The sequence below is a fragment of the Microcebus murinus genome, chromosome 8, assembly GCF_040939455.1.
Source record: "Microcebus murinus isolate Inina chromosome 8, M.murinus_Inina_mat1.0, whole genome shotgun sequence".
Classification (NCBI taxonomy): domain Eukaryota; kingdom Metazoa; phylum Chordata; class Mammalia; order Primates; family Cheirogaleidae; genus Microcebus; species Microcebus murinus.
The window spans coordinates 49,858,207-49,885,270 of record NC_134111.1 but is presented as its reverse complement, the minus strand read 5'-3'; the positions used below and the strand labels follow the sequence as shown (position 1 = coordinate 49,885,270).

Genomic DNA, 27,064 nt, shown 5'->3' with positions numbered 1-27,064 from the left:
AGAAAAAGGCAAATAAATATGGTCTTAGAGTTAAAAAAGGAAACCATACCAGCACCCAAATAATCATGCACCAGGGTGTTTTGAGGACATTACTTCAGAAGCCATTTCCCAAAGATGGCTGGGGCTTGCAGCACAACCAGATTTGAACAGAAGAACCGTAGGAGTTCCAGCATTGTACCCACACCATCAGTAGGAACATCTGTCACAAAATGTATTCATTCAACATGGAATTCGTGTGTATCATTTGTCTTTGACTAATCTGGAATGAAAGATGTGGTCCCATGTCACCTCTATTTTGCCGCCTTCATTGATAAAGCATGTTTTACAACCTTTTAAATTTTTAATAGGGATCACATGCAGTGGTCTAAAGAAGAAGAAGCCGCAGCCAGAAAAGCAGTAAAAGAAAACTCAGCTGTGCGAGTCCTTCTGGAAGAGCAAGGTAGCCAACTGTGTGTTGTAGCTCCTGGAGCCAGGCTTCTCTGTTTGGCCTTCCACTGATTCAGTTTATACTTTACTCACTTTTCCTCCTCCTTGTGTCGTTGCTTTTGGGAGTTCTTAGCTTCTACCTATGCCAATCCACTTGTTCCATTTGGTACAATTCCCGGTTCTCCCAGTGTAGTGGGACCAAACAAAGTTAATGAAATATGTATTCACCCTATAATTGGTCTTTCAGTAGTCATATTATTGCTTTTTCTGGGAGATCCACACATGGGTGGCATTTCAAACAAGATATGAAAACATAACTTTAAACTTTTCTTCTTGCTATGCTGCTTTTAGTATGCTATTGTGCATTTTGGTTGCTAGGAATTTTGAACAAATTCATGAACTTTGAAGAAGGTAAAGTCATATCAAAATGTTGCTGGTCTTTTAAGATAAACAAAGTTTCAATAAGATTGAAGGTACTTTTCTTAGAGGCCTTTATACTTAAAGTATAATTTAGGTAAAGCATTATCAACCTTTCATAAATGGCTATTAAAAAATTGGCCTTTGCTACTATGAAATAACAGAAATTATTGATTCCATATTTTGACTATTGTGAATAGTGCTACAATAAACAGGGAGTTCAAATATCTCTTTGGTATATTGATTTCTTTTCTTCTGGATATATACCCAGTAGTGGGATAACTGGATTATATGGTAGTTCTAGTTTCAGTTTTTTGAAGGACCACCATACTGTTTTCTAGAGTGACTGTACAAATTTACATTTCCACCAACAGTGTACAGGGTTTCCCTTTCTCCACATCCTCATCAGCATATGTTATTCCCTGTCTTTTTCATAAAAGTCATTTTAACTGGGGTGAGATGATACCTCATTATGGTTTTAATTTGCATTTCTCTGATGATTAGTGGCATTGAACATTTTTTCATATACTTCTTGACCAATTTGTATGGCTTCTTTTGAGAAATGTCTATTCAGGTCTTTTGCCCATTTCTAAATCAGATTGTTTGGTTTTTTGCAATTAAGTTGTTTGACCTCCTTATACATTCTGATTATTAATCCCTTGTCAGATGGATAGTTTGCAAATATTTTCTCCCAGTCTGTGAGTTGTTTCCTCACTTTGTTGATTGTTTCCTTTGCTGTGCAGAAGCTTTTTTGCTTGATGTAATTCCATTTGTCTATTTTTGCTTTTGAGGTTTTACACAGAGAATCTGCCCAGACCAGTGTCTTGGAGCATTTTCCCAGTGTTTTTTTCTAGTAGTTTCACAGTTACAGGTCTTAGATTTAACTCTTCATTTTTATTTGAATTTTGTGTATAGTGAGAGATAGGAGTCTAGTTTCATTCTTCTGCATATGGTTGCACCATTTATTGAAGAGACTGTCCTTTCTCCATTGTATGTTCTTGGCGCCTTAGTCAAAAATAAGTTGGCCATAAATGCGTAGATTTGTAGCTGGGTTCTCTGCTCTGTTCCATTGGTATATGTGTCTGTTTTTATGCCAGTGCCATGCTTATTTGGTTACTATAGCTTTGTATTAATAGTATATTTTGAAGTCAGGTAGTGTGATACCTCCAGCTTTTTTCTTTTTGCTCAATAACTTTGGCTATTCAGGGTCTTTTGTGGTTCCATATAAATGTTAGGATTGTTTTTTCTGTTTCTATGAATAATAAAGTATTTTGATAGGGATTGCATTGGATCTGTAAATTGCTTTGGGTAGTTTTACCATTTTAACAGTATTAATTCTTCTGATCCATGAGCATGGAATGTCTTTCCATTTTTTTTTTTTTTTTTTGTCCTCTTCAATTTCTTTCATCAGTGTTTTATAGTTTTCCCTATATGGATTTTTTACTCCTTTGGTTAAATTGATTCCTAGGTATTTTATATTCTTTGTAGCTATTATAAATGGGATTACTTTCTTGATTTCTTTTTCAGATTATTTCCTATTGGCATATATAAATGCTACTGATTTTTGTATGTTGATTTTGTATCTTGCAACTTTACTAAATTTATTTATCAGTTCTAACAGTTTTTTTGGTGGGGTCTTTAGGCTTTTCTAAGTATAAGATGAGGCCATTTATGAACAAAGCGAATAATTTGACTTCTTCCTTTCCAATTTGGATGCCCTTTATTTATTTCTCTTGCCTAATTGCTCTAGCCAGGACTTTCAGTATTATGATTAATGAAAGTGGGCTTCTTTATCTTGTTTCATATGGATGAATGGATAAAGAAAATGTGGTACATACACACAATGAAATTATTATTTGGCCATTAAAAAGAATGAAACTCTGACATCTGTAGCAACATAGATGGAACTGGAGGTTATTATGAAATAAGCCAAGCATAGAAAGACAAATATTACATGTTCTCACTCATATATGGGAGTTAAAAAAGTGGATCTCATGAAGCAAAAGAGCAGATTGGTGGTCACCAGAGGCTGGGGGGTGTAGAGAGAAGGGGAGACTATAGTTTACAATGATCTTTTGTACGGTTCAAATAGCTAGAAGAAAATAATTCACATGTTTCTAGCATAAAGAAAATTATGCTAATATTTAAGGACAAATATTTAAGGGCATGGATATCCCAATTACACTGATTTGATCTTTACAAATTATATGAATATATTAAGTTATCCTGAAAATATGTATATCTATTATGAATCAATAAAAATAAATTGGTTAATTAATTTTCTAAGAAAACCAAATGACAAGTGTTGATGAGGATCTGGAGAAATTGGAGCCCTTGTACACTGTTGGTGGGATTATAAAATGGTGCAGCCACTATGCAAAATAGTATGAAGGTTCCTTAAAAAATTAAAAATAGAACTACCATATGATCTAGCAATCCCACTTCTGAGTTATATGCAAAAGAATTGAAAGCAGGATGTAAAAAAGATATTTGCACACCCATATTTATAGCAGCAAGTTTCACAATAGGCAAAAAGTAGAAGCAACCCAGATGTTCATCGTTGATTGAATAGGTAAGGAAAATGTACATAAAATGGAGTATTATTCAGCCTTAAAAAGAAAGAAATCCTGTCACATACTACAACATGGATGAACCTTGAGGACATTATGCTAAGTGAAATAAGCCAACCATAAAAACACAAATACTGTATGATTCCACTTATATGAGATATCTAAATAGTCAAATTCATAGAAACAGAAAATAAAATGGTGGTTATCAAGGGCTGGGGCGAGGGAAGGAAGGGCATTGTTGTTTAAAGGGTATAGAGGTATAGTTTGGCAAGATGAAAACATTTGGAGATCTGTTTCAAACAATGTGAATATATTTAACACTATTGAACTATACATGTAAAAATGGTTAAGATGTTAAATTTTATATTATTTTTTATCACAATAAAACAAGGGCACTAAAAAAAAAAAAAAAAAAAGAATTGGCCTATGTCCTTCCTGCCACATAGCTGGGAACCCACAGATACTTTGCCCAACTCCTACACTTTCTATCTAGGATTTTTCACCTGATTTCTCTTAAAATGATTTTTCCTTTAGAACATATTGGTTCTTTTTTCTTTCTTTTTTAAAATAGTTTAAGTACCAGATAGACACAGAAATTTATGCAACTCCAAATGAATTCTCACATAGTTGAATGGATTTTCACAAATTGAGTACACCTATGTAAACATCGCCCACATCAAGAAAGAGAATATCACCAGTAACATGCTCCTTCTTGATTAAAATACTCCTCCCAACCCCTCAGACCCAACAAAGAGCAACCAGTATTCTGGCTTCTCATATAGTAGATTACTTTTGCCAGAACAACTAAGTTCTGTTCATCATCATTTCTTGGTCATTCTTATAGCAACGTCAGTCTAACAGTTAGATAGAGCAAGCATCAACAAACTGTTGCCTAGGGCCAATCCAGCCTGCTGCGTATTTTCATAAATAAAATTTTATTGGAACACAGACACATTCATTTGTTGACATATTGTCTATGGCTGCTTTTGAGCTGTAACTACAGAGTTAAGTTGTTGCAACAGAGATACTACATGGCCCACAAAGATTAAAATACTATCTGGCCCTTTACAAAAAAAGTCTTTCAACCCCTGAGATAGAATTTTGTTTCTAAATTGATCAGCTGTCCCAAAACTTTCCAGGGAAAGATGTTTGCATTCCTCTGTGTAAGCCAAGCACAGTGAAAATCACTAATCCCACTAGTATTTAGCTATTGTTCTATCGACTTTAGTCTAACAAAGGTAGCTGGGGAAACTGAGCTAATGAGACAGCCCTCATTAGCTGCCCCTAACCAGTGAAGGGGGCAGTGCCTATCTTATCCTCTGGTATCATTTGCTGTTCCTTAGAGGTGGTTCTCCATCCTCATCCTAAGCATTAATGTGTCCTGGAAGGTGTACAGGAAAGAAGAGCACCTGATCCACAGTGGAATCATTCTATTTTTATGAGCTCCACCACGCAGTCCCAGGGTGGAATGTGGCCAGGGAGTGGTGGGGTTGGATTTGAGGATGCATACCAGTGGCAATACTGCTTTCGAGTCAGCCAACATTGCATTCCTTTGCAGGAACTCTGTCACACTGTTTCTGAGGAAGTATAACTTCGCTTCTTTGCCAGCAGCTGCGCAGACATATTTTCCACATTACTCAAGCTTCTGCTAGTGGCCACCTGGATGTGACAGAGTCGAGCCTAAACTGAATTAAAAGTTGTCAGTCATCTTAATTCGTTTCCAGGAAGTTAAAAATTATCCATAGTATATATTTCCTGATAATATGGAAATGAGGGATTTTTTTTCACCCTATTTTGAATGTTTCTGTTTAGAATGTAAACAGACGAACAATGCTGATAATGTTCCCTTAAAGTGCTCTGTGTGTGGCTGCCTATTTTGTCCTATTTATGTTAACAATGAATTTGAGCGAAGCTAATGAGAAGGTTATTTTAGGGCCTTGGAAACCGCAGTAAAGGAAAATGACAGTTCCCACAGAACCATAGTGTGACTGAAAATAGAAAGGTGGTGACTGGCCTCTCACTATAAAACAGGAAAGGCAGGCAGGAGAGGCCCGATGATTCTGCTTTGAAGCATTTGATTTGCTTATGAGTATATCCAGTCTTTTTCTGAGCAAGTGTTCTGACTGCTGTGGAGACAAAGAACAAAAAATTCCATTTCAAAATGACTCAAAAGAAGTAGAACCTTCTGCCAGGTCCCTTCTGCATCCCCCTGTAACACTACTGACGTGATAGGCTTCATACATGTCAGGGGCCCACGACAGGGAAAGGGAATGCATTATGAGAGTGACTATCTTATTGCTCTTAAGCAGTGTTCCACAGAGTAGTACGGAGGCTGCCTGGAGGGTGGCAAAGAAAGAAAACTTTTGTTCTGAGGAACCATGTTGAGTGACAGGACATTACAGTGAGAGCCACCCAATGCAGTTTCTGCTAGGGCTTATATTTTATAGTTCTACCAGTCTGCAGAACTCTGGGTGTAGCTTCTGATCTGATATTTAATGTCTCTTATGAATATGGGTCAAGGTGAACAGATTATTTAAAAGCTCTACTTCCAAACTTTGCAAGAATCCAAAGGAAGCCTTGACCTTGGCTCTTCTGCCAGTTAACCACTATCTTTTCTTATCCAAGAGAGTCCTAAGTCTTTGAAAGAGCCAGTTTTCTCCCATCACAAAGTATTCCATATGCAGATTATCATACAGCAGGGGCACTGATTATTGATCTTATCTCACTTTATTTTAATGCCACTGGGAGGAAATGCTGGTGTTTGGTGGTTCTCCTGAGCTGCTCGACTTTCAGGTCTCTGCGTTTGTCAGGCTCTCCTCCGGCTCCCATTTCCCATTTCTCACCTCGCGTCTCAGTTGTTGGTGAGAACTGAAGTCAGGAAACACCCTCACAATCTGAAAGTAAGAATGTATGCATCACAAATAATAGCCTTTTGCCCGCAGGATGGTTGACGTTTCATTTCTGTTTCATTTCTGTGATTAAAATGTATAGCATCCAGGCTCTCATTAGTAATGTTTCTTTCAATTAGTTTGCCCAGATTAATGATGTTTATTCCACATCTCTTTTTTGTAATTTCTTTTCTATTTTATTATAGCTCATATTTCCTTTAAAAGCAGGTTAATTCAGAGAAATAAGAAAGATACATTTGGCAGTTTTTGAGTTAATGTGATTATATTTTGTGATTTCCTTAAAACATCTCCAGTGTGTTATAGCTCATCTGGTTATTTAGCAAATGTAATGGGTTTTTAAAACTTAATAACAAAAGCAGCTGCTATGTTTACTTTAAAATATCCTTGTAAATAACTATCTACCTAGGGTAAGCAATTTATGTCAAGCAAAATAATAAGAGTCTTACTATACCTTACCTTGTGAATACCTTACCATTGGGAGAATATTCTATGTGAAAAAAAAAATAGAGTTGCTAAAAGTTTTGTGCTGATAAATGTTAGGTATTTGTTTATAAGTTGACTTTGGTTGTTTAAATTTTTATGCAGTGCTCTCAGAAATATGCTTTTAATTTCATACCTTTAACAGTTTTCTTTTATTAGACAATGAACTATCAGTGACATGTGGAAATTTCCAACTTTAAGAGCTCAGGTATTTGCGTAATTGATGTGCAAAAATAACTAAGTTGCTTTTAGTTACATGGCAACTTAGAATAAATTTTCATAATTCATATTAATCATATCATATATGTCAGATACATAAATGATTTAATTCAGTTTCTTAGTTGTGATGTTCAGTATGATTAGAGTGAATTCTGAATATTTAGGGATGGTTGGTGTGCCACATTCCTTCTTCCCCTCAGCAGTACTGAATTTAATAAGTGAATAATTGAGAAGTTGCTTCATCTGGCTGTGGTTAAATAGATCACTACATCCCTTTTGCCACTGGCATAGAGCAATTAACTCTGAATCGCCAACCTAGGAAAGAAAAAAGAAACAATATTCCTCCAAGAAAAATTTATCATTGATACACCTGTTTAGAAGGTCGGTTAGACAAGATGAAAATGGGCAGGTTTCTCCACACTATATTCTTTCATGATTACTGACCTGAATATGTGGTGAGTTAATAGTAGCTTGAGACTAAATTTTTCACTCCTGGTGAGAGCAGTAACTCTTCCAATTCCCCTGTTATACAAATAACTCTTGGAGTTCAGGAAAATTAAATCATACACTGAAGGTGTTTCTTGTCTCATAATCATAATTATGATGAGTTTGAGCTTCTGTGGTGTCTCAGAGGCATCACACATTACTGTGAACTATGGAGTTACCAGCATTGATTGGAGACACTGCTGAAAGCACAATTTTAAAAAGCCCAATTCCAGCCCACTGGACACGCTTCTTTCTCTGTCTTGTTTCTGGTCCACAAACCTATCTATTCTCATAGAGTATTTTATGTTCTATTGCCCATCATCACATAACCTTGCATGATTTATATTTCATATAATTCAAAGAATGCAGTTTAATTACTTCTGTATTTCTGATCTGTTCTAATAAAGGTTAATTCCAATCAGCACTATTTTTACAACTTACTTAGACTGATTGTAAGCCACACTGAGATTTTAATTTCAATGTGATGCTTCATAATTGAGAGAAAAGTAATAATCAGCAAAGCAGAGATTATTTTCAAAGGTATTTTGGAGGGGGTTCATATTGACTTTGTGTTATGGAGTCATTGTAGTTATAATGGTTAAGAATGTGAGCTTTAGAGTTGGACAGACTTGATCCAGGTCTTGACTTGGCTCTTTCTAGTTGGGTAATCTGGAGAAATTTTTTGTATCCCCTCTGACCTTAAATTTCTTTCCCTGTAAATTGGAAAGAATTTACAGAGATATTGTTAGTATTAAATGGAAAAAAATCCAAGCAAAGCATTTGATATAGTGCCTAGGGCACATAATAAACACCCAGTGTATGTTATTGTTGTTATTTTTAATACTACCATTATGGGTATAATGATTTATGGAAATTGTTTGATTATTTTTCCTCCTAACTTCTGAGTGGGAAATACTTGAAAAAGGCTTGTAAGTGTATATATTAGGAATTTGACTATTGTCTTCTAATAGTAATCAAATTCTTTTTATAGATTGCATAGGCTAGAGTTGAATTTAGATGCTTGATATGTTTGGTATCTGAACCAGATTGCAGTCACATCACTACAGATTCATTTTCTTTTTACACTGTAAAAATTAGAACAGTAGTACAGACTCATGATTAAAACAGCAATCTGATCCAAGATTTTATAGTTTGTAGAACTGATAATGTTTAATGTTCTCCATAAATTCATGCAGCCTAATAGGAAAGTACATATAATTTTTAGAGCTCAAACAGACTTTAGAGATACTGCTCTAATTCAACTCCTTCATCAAATGAGGAAACTCTGTAGGCAAGTTGAAATGAAGAATTCAGCTAAAATTCTTTATCTTTGTGTAAGATGTAGATACAACTTTGCAAAAGAGTTACCTAATAATCATTAAATTGTTACCATTAGGCCTAGAGTGTTGGCTCACGCCTGTAATCCTAGCACTCTGGGAGGCCAAGGCGGGAGGATCGCTCAAGGTCAGGAGTTCAAAACCAGCCTGAGCAAGAGGGAGACCCCCGTCTCTACTAAAAATAGAAATTAATTGGCCAACTAAAAATATATAGAAAAATTAGCTGGGCATGGTGGCACATGCCTGTAGTCCCAGCTACTTGGGAGGATGAGGCAGGAGGATCACCTGAGCCCAGGAGTTTGAGGTTGCTGTGAGCTAGGCTGATGCCATGGCACTCTAGCCCAGGCAACAAGAGTGAGACTCTGTCTCAAAAAAAAAATTTTTTTTTACCATTGCCAAGTTGTCATCTGTTTGCTCCAAATGAATACAAAATAAAATTTAGAGCGCCATCAATGTATATACTATTCTATGTATATTCTCCTGACATTATCCTTTATTTTTAAATTTCTATGTAAGGTTGCCCTATTTTGACCTACATGATTTGCTTGTTCATTCTCATGTTGTTGGGCATTTGAGTTATTTCCAAACTTTTCCTAATATAAGTAGAACTGTTATGCACATCTTTTTAGCAGGTTACTTCTCTGTACTCCCTCCATCCCAGTTAATTCCTAGAGGAATATTCCCATAAATTAATCAAGGTATAGTATTACAGTACATTCTAGTTACTCGTCATTAGGCTCAAACTCTCTTCACAAGTAGCTTGATAATGGAAACTGAAATACTAGAGATTTGACTAAATGTAGGTCTTCTTAGGTGGCTGCTTTTTGTTAGGCAGAAAATCTTTTACCTGCATGGAATGAGTTATAAAGAGAGTTTTTAAGATAAGCAAGAAGGTTCAAGAAGACCCTGGGAAAATCTGACAGTTTTCTAATTTCTCCCGAGTCTGATATTCAGAATGTCATTTTATTTTCTTACACAGTATATCAGGTATACTCCAATTTTTAAAAGTGGATAGAACTGTTTCAAAGATAAACACATTTTTAGATTAACCATAAATAGGTTTCCTTCCATTAGTGCAGAAGGGAGCATGTTTTGGACTTAACATCACATAATTCTTTTGCTACAGAGATCCACTTTCATTTCTGAGACCTTAAGATGGGGGTTTCTGTCTTTATAGCAGTCCTGCTGCCAGATACAATTCAGCCTCCATGGGAAGGAAGTCATGTGGCCAGATGGGTAGAGATCCATGGTATGAGGCCATAAAGATAAAATTGGAAAGAAGAAAAAGAAAACTATAAAGGGCTTCAGGATAGGGCTCTGTAATAAAGATGAACCTGACTTCAAGCAATTGCTTGTTCTGAGGGTAGGGGCTTCTTTAAATTTATGAAGGAATTGAGTCTCTTAATTTTATTTTTAGTTTATTTTTGGAATAGATAGTAAATTCACATGGATTAAAATTTAAATGAAATTCTTCTTCTTACTGTGGTCCCCAGCCACTCCTTTCCCCTCCTTAGAGGCAACCAGTAATACTAATTATGAGATTATCCTTCCAAAAGTATGCTGCACCTATACAAGTAAATATGTGTTTTTACATACATATGTTTCTGTGTATGCACACACATGTATTTTTCTTCTCTTTTTAATGAATTGTTGCATAATATACACACTATTATGCACCTTGTGTTTTCACCTAACACCAGATCTTGGAAGAAACACTAAATCCATAGGAAGAAAGCTTTGGTATTCTTTGAAAGCACTTTAAAAATATCATGTGTTGCCAGGTGTGGTGGCGCATGCCTGTAGTCCCAGCTACTCTGGAGGCTGAGGCGGTAGGATCACTTGAGCCAAGGAGTTTGAGACCAGCCTGGGTAACATTGCAAGACCCTACCTCTAAAAACAAAAAAGAATTTTAAAAGTGGTATATCTATAATGGGTCAAATTAATTCCTAATCCATGGATTAGCTCAGAGATTAGGCCTATTACATAAATAGTGTTCAAGAAATGTTTGTTAAATGAATGAGGGAGGAGAGGGTTATTTTATTAAAGTATAGATAGGAAGAGGCAGAAAGCTAAGAATTGCCTGAAGCTCTGAAACTATGGATCTGTCCCTGATAGCGGATCCCTGGGATGGCATCACAAAATGCATATTGGTTTTAAGAAGGCATCAGAAATTTTCTCTAAGGCTTCTTGTTGGGAGATGTCAGTAGAAAGAGATGCCTCTGGAGGTGGGAGAAAAATGGAGTTATGAGATGGCCTCTGGGCTCCAAGAGTCAGGAGATATGGTCCTGGTTCCACTGTGATGGGACTCTAGGACCTGGAACAAATGGGGTCAGGTCATTTCTTCAAATGCAAAACAAGGGGGTGGAGTAGATTATTTCAGTGAATGCTTCCAGCTCTAAAATTATGTCATCTATAATTTTGTAATTTCCTGTTTGATCACCAATTTGCACTATTGTCATGTTGAAACTACAGTTTAGAGACATAAAAAATAAAGTGTTCTTTTTAAGATAATAAAGAACCACACAGATTATTGGTAAAAATGTGATTCTTAAGATTCCAAGATTAGACTGTGGAAAGTACTTTGTAATGTTTATGTTCCTCACAAAAGTAAGCTGGGCATGGCAGCACATGCCTGTAGTTCCAGCTACTTGGAGGCTGAGGCAGGAGGATTGCTTGAGTCCAGCCTGAGCAACATAGGACCTCATCTCTAAAAAATAAAAATTAAAATAAAAAATAAAAAAATTATTGGCCTATTAAGATAGAAGCAGATTTATAGGGATAGGACTAAATATCCCACACATTGACATATTTTGAGCAAATTAAAACTCTGTAGTTTTAACCTTTTATCAGATAAAATTACTATAACATTAAAGTTATTTAATAGTAAATATAATTGTTATAAATGAGAAATAATGTACATATTTAATAATATGCAAATATTAGTTATATTGTATTATTAAAATAGTAGCTAATGGTAAATATAATTCATAGTAAAATAAACTTTTTTCTCTTTATTTTAGTTAAGTATGAGAATGAAGCTAGTAAATACTGGGATACATTTTACAAAATTCATAAGAATAAGTTTTTCAAGGATCGTAATTGGCTGTTGAGGGAATTTCCTGAAATTCTTCCAGTAGATCAAGAAAATAAAGAAAAGGTGGGAGAATCATCATGGAATCATGTAGAAACTGAGGCTGCAAACTGTTCCTCAAGAACGCACTGCCCTGTTATGCCTGAAGAAAAAAATAAGTATAAGAAAATTTCTGGCCCTTCAGATGGTCAAAGCAAAGCAGAGTCTGATTTTTCCAACTTAGACTCTGAAGAACACAGAAAAGGACCTCTGAAGACTGAATTGTTTCCTGGTAGCAATGCCACTTTCAGAATACTAGAGGTACTGTGCTCAAGGGACAAAGATGGGAGGTGACAAATAATTTGAAAACGTACATTCCATGTTACTTTATTAACAATCTAGATCTTATAGGTGGAAAATGATCAAATCTAAATTAAATGTTCAGTATACTTTTGTTCATAAATAATATTTAAGGGACTCACATCTTAAACAGTGAAGTTTTCAGTTTGTGGATTTAATTTCGTTTTGGTTGCTTTTTTAAAAAATTCGTTTTCATTTTAACTCGATGGCAGTTTTAAGTACCAGTAAAGTTTTAGTCTTAATTTTACTGTGTTATTGCCCCTTTTTAGGTAAAATAGAAATAAGTGAGATACATAATTTGCTATAATCTGGTATAGATCTTGTTTTCTATTTTTAAAACTAAATCCTATCTTTCTGAGTATAAAGGTAACATATTGATTACAGAGAATCATCTTAAGATGTAACATCAATAAGAGAAATGAAATTATCCACAATCTCACCTACAAAGGATTTAACCACTATTAACGTTTCATTGACATTTTGTTCTTTTGTTTATACTGTACATGTATTTTAGGGTTTTGCTTTGTTTCTAATTAACATTATATCATAAACAGTTTTCTCTGCCTTTAAAAATTCTTTATGAACATTTTTATGGCTGCAAAATATTTTACTATGTGGAGTACTAATATTTTACTTACATATATTCACACTACTGGAGCATTTAAATTGTTTTCAGGTTTCCTGAAGCAAACTTCTTTGGGTATAGACTTTAGCTGCATTTTCTTTTGTTGTCTTGGATTAGATTTACTAGTTCATAATGTATGAAAATTTTTAATACACTTAAACATATTGCTAAATTGCTTTCTAGGAAGTTGTACTAATATCAATTCCATGACAGTGTATATCTATTTCATCACATCCTCATTAGTTGGAATGTTCTTATTTTTTCCACTTTGTTAGAAAAAATTGTATCTTGTCTTAATTTGAATTTCTTTGATTATTAAATAGTTCACATAGTTCTTGAAATGTTTAGAAGCCATTTGTACTTCTTTGGTGTTCTTTCCATTTATTTCCTTTGCTTATTATTTTTTTTTTTAATGAGCCATGCCCTTTATCATATTTATTACAAATATTTTTTTCACAGTGTGTTGGTCACTTTTAATTTGGTTTGTTTGGGGTTTGGGTGTATAAACATTTTATTTATTTATTTTTAATTTAATTTAATTTTTTTTTTTTGAGACAGAGTCTCACTCTGTTGCCCCGGCTAGAGTGCCATGGCATCAGCCTAGTTCACAGCAACCTCAAACTCCTGGGCTCAAGGGATCCTACTGCCTCAGCCTCCCGAGTATTGGGGCCACCATACCCAGCTAATTTTTTCTATATATTTTTACTTGGCCAATTAATTTCTTTCTATTTTTAATAGAGACGGGGGTCTTGCTCTTGCTCAGGCTGGTTTCAAACTCCTGACCTTGAGCAATCTTCTCGCTTCGGCCTCCCAGAGTGCTAGGATTACAGGTGTGAGCCACTGCACCTGGCCGTGTATAAACATTTTTAAATGTTTCCATAGTCAAATTTCTCAGTGTTATTCTTGTGATTTATTTGACTTGCTTTTGAGTTTATAAAAACTCCATGATACCAAGAGGTCCAGTAAATTTCTTCTTGGTTTTTTTTTTTTTAATAGAAAATCTAACATTGGTGATGAAAATTTAAACTTGCTTTCATGATGTTTATTTATTCTTTTGATTTCAGGTTGGCTGTGGGGCTGGAAATAGTGTTTTTCCAATTCTGGACACCTTGCGGTGAGTTTTAGAGTTTTCTTCTACAGACTTTTACATATTTATGGAATGTTGAGAAATTCTGGAAAAATGTTATCATGTATATGCCAGTAGTTTTCTTAATTCATATGTAAACAATGACTAAAGCAAATTTCAAAAGAAATGTCTTAGGCCGGGCGTGGTGGCTCACTGCATGTAATCCTAGCAGTCTGGGAAGCTGAGGCGGGTGGGTCATTTGAGCTCAGGAGTTCAAGACCCCATCTCTACTAAAAAAAAAAATATAAAGAAATTAGCTGGACAACTAAAAATATATAGAAAAAATTAGCCGGGAATGGTGGCGCATGCCTGTAGTCCCAGCTACTCAGGAGGCTGAGGCAGAAGGATCGCTTGAGCCCAGGAGATTGAGGTTGCTGTGAGCTAGGCTGACGCCACAACACTCTAGCCCAGGCAACTCTGTCTCAGGGGGAAAAAAGAAGAAATGTCTTGGTCTTAAGGTCTATTTTCATGTGAACTGGGAATTATTCTGAAAATAATGTTTCCCAGCCATGGGTTTTCCACCATGGGTTTGAAGCCATTTTTTAAGCTTGTGTTTATGTGGATAAGAGAATAAGTATAGATTTCATTCTTCCACTGAGCTGTGAATCACTAAACTTCAGAAATTATTTTCTCCTCTTCGATACTTAAATGTCATGTTTAAAGCTTAAACCTTAATCTTCATTTTATTTTGTCATCACTTCTGGAACAACATCCTGCATAAGATCTTTAGATGTCAAATCATTGTGTCTAGGCTTGAAATTGTTTGAAGGTAGCAGCAACTAACCCTAAGACTCCAAAAAGCAGAAGCAGATGAAAGGGACAGAGAGGTTCTCCTGACTCACCCTTCCTGTTCACCATCTTACCTTTATGTTTTAATATTTCCATGATGAAATATTATCCACCTCTCACAAAACTCTTCAAACACCTTTTATCTATGGCTGGTCTATCAAGTTCTGTTTTTTTTAAGTTTACACAACAGCTTTCACATTATTTTTCCATTATAAAATCAGCATAAGCACATTGCAGAACATTTCCATTAGAAGAAAAGGGGAGGGAGAGAATCATTTATCATCCCCACCATCCTAACACAGCCATTGACAGAAATTTTGTTGTGTTTTAATTCCCTTCATTGTTTTCTCTATGCATGTTTTTCTGATTTAATGATGTGATCTTTTAAATTTTTCATGATGAAAATGTAAAAGCACTCAGAAAAGCAAAGAGTAGTGTAACAAATTTCCATATACCCACCACCTCGATTCAACAATTATAATACTAACATAATGCCAACATCATGACACTTTGTCTTTAATTTTTCAGGATATATATGCAAAAAGTCAAGTCATTGTCTAATATTGTTATAAACCTAATATTATGAATAGTGATTCCCTAATGTCACCTAATAACCAGGTATAGTGGCCAGGCACAGGTGACGCTGGTAAATTTACAGTTCTGAATGGCCTCTTTTTCTATTTATTATCTTTGTTTTCCCTTTTCCAGTTTCTGGGCTGAAATTTCTGTTTCCTTACACCACATAGCCAGGTTCCTTTACCCCAGTGATCTCTGAACTTATAAATACACATAAGTATACCACATTTGCAGTTGATTATGTGTTACTTTATGTCTGATCTCAAGGTATTATTTAGCTTGTCTTTTCTTTTTGCCTTCCTTGTCTTTCCAACTGCTTTTTATATTCCTTGAGGTAGAGAGCATATTTCATCCTAATCTGATTTCCCATGTTACCTAACAGTGCAATATAGATTGCTTGAGTTCAGCACATACCGACTGATTAATATCTCAGATTCCCCCTTTGTTCATTGTATTTTTCCCTCTGTACTTCTCCCTCCAACTTATGGTTGCAAACTCTTGGCTCCTCACTAACCCTTTCCTCTTGGCTGTATCTGTCTTTGACTCATACCCGTGTTTTAGAAATCATTATAGCTCAATAACCTAAGATAATTCATTCATCTTTAAAAGGCAGCCAGTGATTAGCCTTCCAAAGGGAGGATTAGACTTTTTTTTTTCCACCTAAGAAATTATGTTTTATTACTTTTGGAGAACATAGGATTAATGTTTTACATTTTCAGAATATTTTACCATAATTAGATCTCTGGAATTGAGAGGTCATATCATTCTCCAAGGATCATTTAATTCTTAAAGCCCCTGCCAAGAGTGCTTGGTGGTATGGTGGTGGTAGTGATGTTTACACCTGCTTGCTGGGAGAAGGGCCAAGGCAGTCAGCTGATTTTACAGAAAGGCTCTGGAAAGTCATTGGGTGGTCACAAGACTTCAACTTGGGCTGCTGATGCAGTGGGAATTCAGTCTCAGAGGTCATGCTGCCACCCTGGTAGGGTACATGGCAAATGGCACATGCTTTCCTTCAGCTCCTAGACTGTTCTGTATCTTTTGGGTATTCAGTAACTACTGCCCAAAGGTAGACTGCAGACATTTCATAATGAGCTACATGTACCAGTGTCCAGAAAATCATTTTAAGTTATAGAGAAGTTTTTAGGGGACCATGTTAGTTTTTAAGTTCCTAGAAGGCAGAGGCAAATCTCCTTTAAAAATAATAGTAAAAAATATAATAGCAATAATAATTATTAATAATGACTGATATTTATTGAGTGCTTACTCTTCAGTCAGGCACCTTTCTAGGAACTTTACCTATATGAATCCGTGGAGTCCTCCCAAACACTTTAGATGCCATGCTTATTTCTATTTTAAAGATGAGGAAACTAAGTTAAAAGGACAGGTTGGGTAACTAGCCCAAGGTCACACAACTAAGCAGTAGAACCAGGAATTAAGTCTTAGGCAGTCTGGTTCCAGAGCCCTTGTCTTTAACCATTATTCCACATAGTACTATGTGCATCTGAGTGTTAACTGAGAACATTTCAAACACATGTGGCCACCCAGCAAATTACAAGTCGCAATTATATGGATTTCATAGGAAACGACAGGGATATGTACTGAAATAACATGCTGTTTTTATATGAGACAGATGAGAAAAGACCAAACAGTACAAGTTTTAACTTTGATTCAGTACTGGTTAACTTTTTATAACCAAATCCTATTTATCATACTTTAACTTATTTAGGTGGATCTTAAATTGAATGCAAATCCCTAGTTCCACAGAATGAATGATTATATGTGAACATATATATAACATATATAATGATTGTATGTGAACAAAGTTATTCATCAGTGAGTACCCTTTAAGAGTGTAATCTGGCCCTGTGCAGTGGCTCACATTTATAATCCTAGCACTTTGAGAGGCCAAGGTGGAAGGATCGCTTGAGGCCAGGAGTTCAAGACCAGCCTGAGCAAGAGCAAGACCCCGTCTCTACAAAAAATAGAAAAATTAGCTGGGCATGTTGGCATGTGCCTGTAGTCCCAGCTATTTGGGAGGCTTAGTCAGGAGAATGGCTTAAGCCCAGGAGTTTGAGGTTGTAGTGAGCTATGATGATGCCACTGCACTCTAGCCTAGGCAACAGAGCAAGCCTCTATCTTAAAAAAAATACCAAAATAAAGTGTAATCTGAGCCTGGCTGAGATTTTGCTAAATGCATATTTATGCTCGTATTCCATAATTATTCAGAAGTCCTTCTTGCTTGAAATGCCTCCTGAATCAATTAGAAGTCCTTATTTTGTGTGAAGGCCTGCCTTTATAACCTGCCACATATCAGTTTAGGCTCTCAGGATCAGTTCTCCTTCTCATCCCTGGTTTGTGACTCCCACCTCTAAACCCTTATACCATTTCCCTTCTCCTTGCTTAGCAATGCCATCTTCCTCCTTCAAAACTTAATACTTAACACTTCAGGGTGCCAGCCCTCTCATAAATAAAAACTATTTATGTCCCCAACCAGACTATACAATCCATGAGACCCAGGACCATACTTACAACTACTACTTAATGACATATTAATCTCTTTCTGTGATTCAGACATGGTGCTAAGCAAAATGATGCAAGGATTATTTGAGACCAGGAAGGGTACTGGCCTACAAAATTCAGAGTATGTATGTGCCTGTCCGTGGATAACCATGGTCCAGCTATCATTACTGAATTTCAAATAAAGGCCAAACAGACCATGTTTGAGTTCAGAGGAGGCCAATTAAAAATCATATGGGTAAACAGCCCCCCCAAAAAAATTGAATTTGCTTTATTTACATATTATAAATTTGTAAATGCATTTACATATGGTAAATATGTAAATGTCAATACTCTGATATACATATCAGGGTATCAGAACCTCTGAGAGGCCCAGGATACAGAGTTGTACAGAAAGGAAAGGAAATGAAGCACCAAGGACACAGGCAAACTCTGAGAATCCTTAGAGAAGGAAGGAACTTGGCTAAGCCAAGAGGAGCTGCAGGACATGCTGAGGGTGGCAGGGAAGAAAGAAGAAGGATAGAGGTGCTGACAGATGGCCTTGGAGGTTTCCCATGTGGGAGTATGACCCAAGTAGTGGAGGGCCGTAAATCCAGAACAGGAACATAAAAGAGACCCTGTAATTATGAAAAATGTTTGAGACAGTGCTGGTTCAGAAGCAACACCAAGGCACCCATACACCAGCACAGAAAACAATATTTAAGGCTGGGCATGGTGGTTCACACCTGTAATCCTAGTATTCTGGGAGGCCAAGGCAGGAGGATTGCTTGAATTCAGGAGTTCAAGACCAGCTTCATCAAGAGTGACATCCCATCTCTACTAAAAATAGAAAGAAATTAGCTGGGCAACTACAAATAGAAAAAAATTAGGCTTGGTGGCACACACCTGTAGTCCCAGACACTCGGGAGGATCGAGTAGGAGGGAGGAGGATCGCTTGAGCCCAGGAGTTTGAGGTTGCTGTGAGCCAGGCTGACGTCACAGCACTCTAGCCTGGGCAACAGAGCAAGACTCTGTCTCATTAAAAAAAAAAAAAAAAAAAACAATATTTAAAAAGAAGAAATGACAAGCCCAGTGTCATCCAAAATTCTATTAAAGAAATACTTAATAACAAGTCAAACCTACAGTTTCCTTTCTTATCTAGTTTGAACATATCTGAGCTCTAGGTTTAAATGTTTCTTCCATTTTCATAGGAACATTCCGGAGTCCTTTCTTTATTGTTGTGATTTTGCTTCTGGAGCTGTGGAGCTAGTAAAGGTATGCCATATATTTCCTTTACAGAGAGCCTATATAACGGTCTAATTTATTTGCTTTTGAAGTGATTCCTTTGAAATGTCTCTTGATCAAATGTTATCTGTGACTATTCTTAACTGAGCTTTTATAATTTCCAGGAATCACATCAACTGATGTCTGAGATATTACCCTAAAACAATAGAAGTTGTTTTGAATTTAAGGTAGATCTCAGGGACTGGTACACCTAGAAAGACCAACATGACAGGAGGGATGGCCAGGAAGGAGACTGACCTACAAAATTCAGACAATACTCCTGCCCAGGAATAACCATATTCCAAACAGAGCTTTTTAAGTGCAGAAACGACACAAGGTGGGCCTCTAACAATGCCACCTAATGACTCATAAAGCCCGTCCTCCTCCATTTTTAAATTTAAAGTGGACTTGTGAAGAATATTTGTTCTCAAGTCCAAGTACTAGCCTTAATTTTTTAGGGCAGCTTGAAATAAGCTAAGAATACCGAATTAGAAATAAAGTACTTTCAGATTTACAGACGAAAGGCTCTTGGGAGAACAGGTAAAAAAAAAAAAATTGACCTTTTTATTTTTAAAAAATCCCAGAAGTCTACTAACTCCTTTTTGCTTTTTATTTCTTTATCATGACAGTCGCACTCGTCCTACAGAGCAGCCCAGTGTTGCGCCTTTGTTCATGATATATGTGATGATGGCCTACCCTACCCCTTTCCAGATGGAACCCTGGATGTCATTCTCCTGGTCTTTGTGCTCTCTGCTATTCATCCTGACAGGTAAATGAAGACAAAAGGGCAGAGCAAATGTGTAAAGCCCCTTTATCGGTGGTGGTTTTCAGAAATATCAAAGCAAAAATGACAATTTTTGAATTTATTATTTAGTGAACTACATTATGTATTATACGCAGACTTCTAAATGCAGTTGTTCCCTTTCTTCAGACTTTTCTAAAGAAACTGGTCAAACTACTTCATTAGTGAGCTTTCTGTCACTGTCAGAATGAAGTGAGCATATTCTGGCAAGACACATACCTATTAAAAGTGACAGTGCTTCAAGGAAATTACAAATTCAGAACAGCTAATAGACTCCCAAGAGGGAAATTGTACTTGGCGATCAGAAACAAACATCTTTGATTTAGTGTCTTTCTGAATGTTTGTGAAGAGGTGGGCCGTGGATCTGTTTGTCTTCACACAGGTCTATTGATGGGCTTTAAAAAATTTGTTTTAAAGAAGCTTATCAGGGAATTAGGGGTTATCCAGGTTTGCCAAATTATCCTGGGACCTTTATGATCAAAGGTTAGCCCGATGCCCTCATTTTAATATTTATGACTTAAATTTTTATGTTTGTGTATTTTAAAACTATAAACATAGCTTTCCTCCAGAGAAGAAATATAAAGAGATATTGTCAGCAACTAAAATGATTACTTTTCTTAAAATCTTGCCACCTATGTATTAAAACATACGTGTGGTAAATGTCCAGGCTTGTGCGTTCAAAAGGTTTCTTAAAATTGGGTTTTCACAATTTCCTGGTAGGAGATACAGATTTGGCATCAACCCCTTTTTGTTTGATAAGTATGACCCTTTCCCACAGCCATGGAATAACCACGTGCTTCTTTCTTTGCAATTATAAGACCATTAGGACCCTTTATAGTTCTTTTACTTTCCATTCAGAGCTAAGCACTTTGATTACTTATGGAAGAACAAATTAGATTTCCCAATAAATCTGAAAGACAGATACATGTGCGCCTAGTGAGATATATCACTTTTTCCTTCCAGTTTCTATAACCTATTTCTTTCTGCTAATCTGTTTAGACTATTGGCATTGTTTAGGTACTAGTAGAGAGATGTCATCTATGTATTTTGTTTCCTTATATGAATAGTTAAAAGGATGGAGTAGGTAGATAGAGAACAAAATTTCCTATTTAATACTCATAACAGGAAACATTTAAATTATAAATATGACCACAAGACTATTTGAAATTAGTTTATATAATGTATTTTCTCATGATTTGAATTGTATGTTAAAGAGAAGGGGAAGCAGATTGTCTTAGGAAGATTGCTTTTATAATAAAGTATTTCATGATATTTATTATAAAATAAATTCAGAGATATTGTGTCAGTGCCTACTTTCTTACCTACATGGAAGTGATCTAAGAACAAGGTGAATGAATAGAAGGGGGGCAGTAGTAAGTGAAAAGGCAAAGTAATGTCTTTAGTGTCATTTAGGACTACAGTAGTGGATTTAACCTCAGGAAAGTTCTAGAAAAGTAGCATGTTGGCAGCTTGGAAAATTCAGGCACAAATAAATGGCAAGCAGTTCTGAGTCTTGGGGATCCCAGCTTAAATGGGAATAAATTGTAGGAGGCTACAAAAGAACCAGCTGTCCTTCTTATCATTGAAATAAAAGAAAGTATAAAATACAGATCCAAGCATAAAGTAGGCAGTCAATAAGTATCATTTTTTATCTTTTGTTTTCCTTCTTCTGTCCCTCCATCTGAAGATAGGTGAGGACAGCAGAGTCAGCCCCAGTGGGATAAAGAACCAACGAGATGTTGTCCCATCCTTGTTTTGTCCATTTCATCCCTGGCCTGCTCCCCGCTGCAGTTCCCAGGAACTGACTCTGTAGCTGCATTATGAACCAAGATGAGATGATCAAGAAAAGTAGCTCCCGCTCCCTGCCTGTATCCACAATCCCAGACATTAAAGGCTGGTTGGGAGGAACGGCTTTGCAGAAAGAGGTGGCTACATTTTAAAATATTTGGTTCTTTGTTTTTCTGCATTTTAGCTTCATGTTTGTCTTACTAATAATTACAGAAAGAGATTTTGCTCTGCACATAAATCATTTATCATGAAAGTGAATATTTTAAGGTTTAGATACTATTCTCTTTCATTGCCAAAGCATAAGGATAAAAACGCAGTGTAAAAATAAAATAAACAAAAAATACTTGTCTTTTTCCCTTTTATGTACTTATGTTCCAGTTTTTTAAAAGAGGTTTTCGCCTAATCATGCCACCTCTTTCTGTCATATTTCTCTCACTTCATAGTTGCTTTCATTGTCTCACTGTCTACTTCCTTCAGAACATGACATAATCTGATTTGCACCCCACTATTCCACTGAACAATGTTTTGTTTGGAAGGAATTTACAGATTATCTCATCTAAATTCTCCAGTTTTTCAAATAAAAAGCCCTCAAGAGCCTTAATTAGCTTGGATAAAGCAGAGACGGCATGGACTTCGCACACAAGCTGCCATCACTTTTCCCTGCCCATGGCAGACATTGATAATCGATTTTGTACTCATTCCCAGTGAGCTCCATGAGGCCTTCTCAATAGAGCTCTATAGGCAACTAATGCTGATCACTCAGCAATGATACAAGATCTCAAATCTTTGCCATCCCTGGCCCATAATCACATATAAGGCCATGAACACTTGGCTAAAAACACAAAATGAAGAGCAGTTTAAAGGGTCATATTTGATTGGAAGCCAGGTAAGTAGAATGAATAAGTAAAAGGAAGAAAACAAAGGCTTCCCATATTGAGCTGGCTTGGAGAATGAATAAAGTTTAAATAGGCAGAGTAAGGAGAGAATTCTTTGAGGGGAAATCATGTGAGCAAAGGCATAGGCTGCTCAGAGCTAAGCATATAACGGATTAGGGGAGATGCTTTAGGTTGGAAAGCTATTGGGGTCAGTAGTAGGAGATCTTAAGAGCTCAACTAAGAAATTAAAATTTTATCCTGTGGATTAAAATCATGAAAGTTTTGAGCAAGGGGATGATTTAACAAAGCCATCATTTTAAGCAGAATAACTCATCAATAATATGCAGGAAGAATTGACAGGAAAATAATAAAACATGTTAGGAAATGCAATTGTTTCTAGGCTTAGGGTTTGTACTAAGGGAGTACTAATGGGAAACACGAGAAAAAAACCATTAAAGATGTCATTTAAAAAAAGAGAGAGGACATAGATTTGATGACCATAGAGAGAGGATAGTGGAAGAAAAGAAAAATAATTTGTTTTTCATGAGGTGAATGATGGTATCTTTGAACTAAGTAAAGAAGTCAAAAGGAAAATGAGCTGGTTTTGAGGGAAAATGTTCCCTGTTTATGCCAGGCATGGTGGCTCATGCCTGTAATCCTAGCACTCTAGGAGGCCGAGGCAGGAGGATCATTTGAGCTCAGGAGTTCAAGACCAGCCTGAGCAAGAGTGAGACCCCATCTCTACTAAAAATAGAAAGAAATTAGCTAGACAACTAAAAATAGGAAAAAAAAAAATTAGTCGGGTGTAGTGGCACATGCCTGTAGTCCCAGCCACATGGAAGGTTGAAGCAGGAGGATTGCTTGAACCCAGGAGTTTAAGGTTGCTGTGAGCTAGGCTGACATGATGGCACGCTAGCCTGGGGAATGGAGCAAGACTGTGTCTCAAAAAAAAAAAAAAAAAAAAAAAGCTCCCTGTTTAGATATGTACAATTTGGGACTTTCTGGCATACTTTTTATCTTGCAAGGATAATGAAGCACACTCAGTTTTTATCCACCTCTGATCTTAATTGCTGTAAATATCAGAAAACATCTGTGGTTCAGTTTTGACACTCTGCATCAAGCTCTGTGAAGTTCCCACTCTGGTCATTTGGGTGATTTCTTGATACTCTAGGCCTTTCGTATCTGGTCATTTAACAAGTTGGTATTCTTTTATTTCCTCTTTATAAAATATTTTTGGTTTCATTGCCCTTGTATTTGTGGTTTAGATATCTTTGGCCTTATACAGCTTTTCTTGTTTTGTCTTCAAGAAAGTTAAATCTGAAAAAAAAAAAAAAGAAAGTTAAATCTGGTATATATTAATAAAACAAGATTTCCACAAATAGGGTATCTTACTTTGTTTTCAAAGGATGCAAGGTGTTGTAAACCGACTGTCCAAATTACTGAAACCTGGGGGAATGCTGTTATTTCGGGACTATGGAAGATATGATAAGACTCAGCTTCGTTTCAAAAAGGGTAACAATATATTCAGTTTGGGGTTATTGTCATGTATTTTAAAGAATGCTTTGCTTATATTTCATGTCAAGTTGTTTTGTTGGGTTTTGTTTTATTTTGTTTTTTAAGTAATACTAAGTTTCTCTTTACACAATTTTTTTTAGGGCATTGTTTATCTGAAAATTTTTATGTTCGAGGAGATGGTACCAGAGCATATTTCTTTACAAAAGGTATGCTAATCTACAAAAGGAAATAATTAGCTGTACATACTCTCATTGGTTATTATCTCTTTGGTTATAATTCACAAGCTATAAAAATGAGGCTTCAGTTATTGATTAAACATTGGATATCTTCATACTTGCATGCTTGTAACTATTCTACATAAAAGCTTGAAAATAGCCTTTTTGCCTTTTAATCTTTTTCCAGTTAAAACTGCTTTAAAGAATTACTTGTTTCACCTTCCTACTTAAATGAAGTTGCAGCCTGTTCTATTTTGGAGATACTGTTAGCCCAGATGTGAAAAAAATTGATGATATGCCACAGCCAAAGGAGGGGATTTTATTTCATAAGTCTGTAGAAAATTACTTATCTCTTATCAATTTCTCATTTTAAAAAAGCATTTCTGACAGTATCAAATGAATCCTGCATTCAAGGATTTCCCCAAATTTATGTGAGTACTTTTATAATCTACCATTTTGAGTCTCTGTAAACCAACAGAAACTCAGAAAGGGGACACCTTTCAAACTATTGAAAACTGCAACCAATAGTTTTGTATATCTGTTTATGCCTGCTGTGTTAGCCTGCTTACACTTGGTGAAGGAAACCTGTGAAACAAAGTGGGTTTCTTCTATTTCATAAAAATACACCAAGTTGTACTAGTGGGTGTTTCTTGGTATAAATGAAATTTAGATCATCAGTCATTCCATCAATGTTCCATTGTTCCTGACCTCCCCCATACCTAGTCACATGTCATATCTTTGATTGCCATTTTTGTCTCACAGGGGAAGTCCACAATATGTTCTGCAAGGCCGGTTTAGATGAAAAGCAAAATCTGGTTGATCGTCGCTTGCAAGTTAATAGGAAAAAACAAGTGAAAATGCACCGAGTGTGGGTTCAAGGCAAATTCCAGAAACCATTGCACTGGACTCAAAATAGCTCCAAATTGGTATTTTCACTCCTTTGTCATGACTGAACTATGTACTATGTTAAGGTGTAAAACTAGAGGACTATATTATTTAAAGACTCCTACAAATCTTTCATTTCTCAAAAGACAATAAAAAGATGATTTATATTTCTTACTGTTTTATCATAGGTGAGCTCTTTTGTACATTTTTAAGCACGTGTAAGTGATTTGGAAGAGTGTGCCTTTTTCTGTGTTTTGAAAACTTGATATGCCCAAGCTTGTTTGTGTTTATTACATTTAATCATTTTGCTTGCTCCTTGGATTTTATAATTATTCAATTAAATTACTGATATAATTGAGAAAAATTTCAGAAACCATAGCTTGCCATTTTTTAAAAAAATTATCTCTGCTGGTGTGCTCATCTTGGATTAAAAAGAAAAAAAAAGAAAAAAGATATAAAATAAAATAATAATAAAAAAATTATCTACTTTATTTTCATATGAGGTTTAGTAAACCAGTTCCCAAACACAGTCAAACTCTCCCCATTGTCATCTGATGGCACAGAAGCACCACGCCTTGTTTCCAGGGAAAGCTGTAATAAGCCTAAGATCAAGATGTATTGCTTTTTGTTTTGTTGTTGTCTGTTTTCCCCAAAGTGGTTTTATTGTTGTTGTTGTTTTGTTTGTTTGGTCTGGTTTTTTGAGATGGGGTCTCACACTGTTGGCCCAGCTAGAGTGCAATGGTGTCATCATAGCTCACTACAACCTCAAACTTCTGGCCTCAAGTGATCCTCCTGCTTCAGCCTCCCAATGTGGTGGAATTACAGGCATGAGGCTCTAGTAGCCAGCCATTTTTTTCTTTTAAATTCAGAGACTGATGTCTGAAATACAATTTTAGTTTCTCTTTCCTTTCTCAAAATTGGGGAAGTGGCCCCATGCTAACATTATTTTCAGGCTATTCTTAGATGTACACGTTGTTATAAGCTCTCTTGAAGACAACTGTCATACTTAAGAAAATTCTTAAATTTTAACAGTTAAAAATTTATTTACCCTCATACCTTAAAAAGGACATAAGTTAGGCTGGGCGCGGTGGCTCACGCCTGTAATCCTAGCACTCTGGGAGGCCGAGGCGGGCCGATTGCTCGAGATCAGGAGTTTGAGACCAGCCTGAGCAAGAGCGAGACCCTGTCTCTACTAAAAATGGAAGGAAATTCATTGGCCAACTAAAAATATGTAGAAAAAATTAGCCCAGCATGGTGGCACATGCCTGTAGTCCCAGCTACTCAGGAGGCTGAGGCAGAAGGATCGCCTGAGTCCAGGAGTTTGAGGTTGCTGTGAGCTAGGCTGATGCCATGGCACTCTAGCCCGGGCAACAGTGAGACTCTGTCTCAAAAAAAAGGGGGAGGGGACATAAGATGGCTTGCAAATTGTGCCTTGTAAAACAGAGTTTTTAAGATTGGTTTTTTATTCATTATATAATATTTACTGAGTACTTACATTGTGCTGAATAATACAGTCAATGAAGCATCAACCCTCTCTTCAGGGAGCATAAATAGGATCTAACTGGCAAAGCAAAATGTACATATCCCAAACCTCTAAAGCATAATCTAATATACAATCAAGTACTCAAATGGGGAACTTACCACCTAGTGGACTTTGATTATGAGCCACAGAAATCTGGAAGAAATGAACAATCTCTTGAAAGGACCACCATTGGAATAATTCAGTTCCTACTATTTTTCCTTTTTTGAATTCACTTAAAATTCAATTTTCTGGAAGAACATGATTGGTCCAACTTGGGTCATGGATTCATCTC

General features: G+C 36.2%; 1 protein-coding gene across 3 annotated transcripts in view; it reads left to right on the top strand.

The window, feature by feature from the left end:
- Positions 1 to 25,421, top strand: part of METTL8 (methyltransferase 8, tRNA N3-cytidine) — a 77,848-nt gene extending 52,427 nt beyond the window's left edge. For 2 of the 3 annotated variants that reach the window (XM_012781925.3, XM_076005650.1), the window contains 8 exons: positions 348 to 439; positions 11,865 to 12,235; positions 13,964 to 14,013; positions 19,098 to 19,161; positions 19,800 to 19,939; positions 24,041 to 24,147; positions 24,291 to 24,356; positions 25,128 to 25,421. In XM_012781925.3, coding sequence (XP_012637379.1) covers positions 348 to 439; positions 11,865 to 12,235; positions 13,964 to 14,013; positions 19,098 to 19,161; positions 19,800 to 19,939; positions 24,041 to 24,147; positions 24,291 to 24,356; positions 25,128 to 25,318 — 1,081 coding nt within the window. In that variant the 3' untranslated portion in view covers positions 25,319 to 25,421. Of the gene's footprint in view, positions 1 to 347; positions 440 to 11,864; positions 12,236 to 13,963; positions 14,014 to 19,097; positions 19,162 to 19,799; positions 19,940 to 21,659; positions 21,898 to 24,040; positions 24,148 to 24,290; positions 24,357 to 25,127 lie in introns of those variants that run through there. The other variant, XR_012920566.1, reaches the window with a different exon arrangement.
- Positions 25,422 to 27,064: the final 1,643 nt, after the last annotated feature.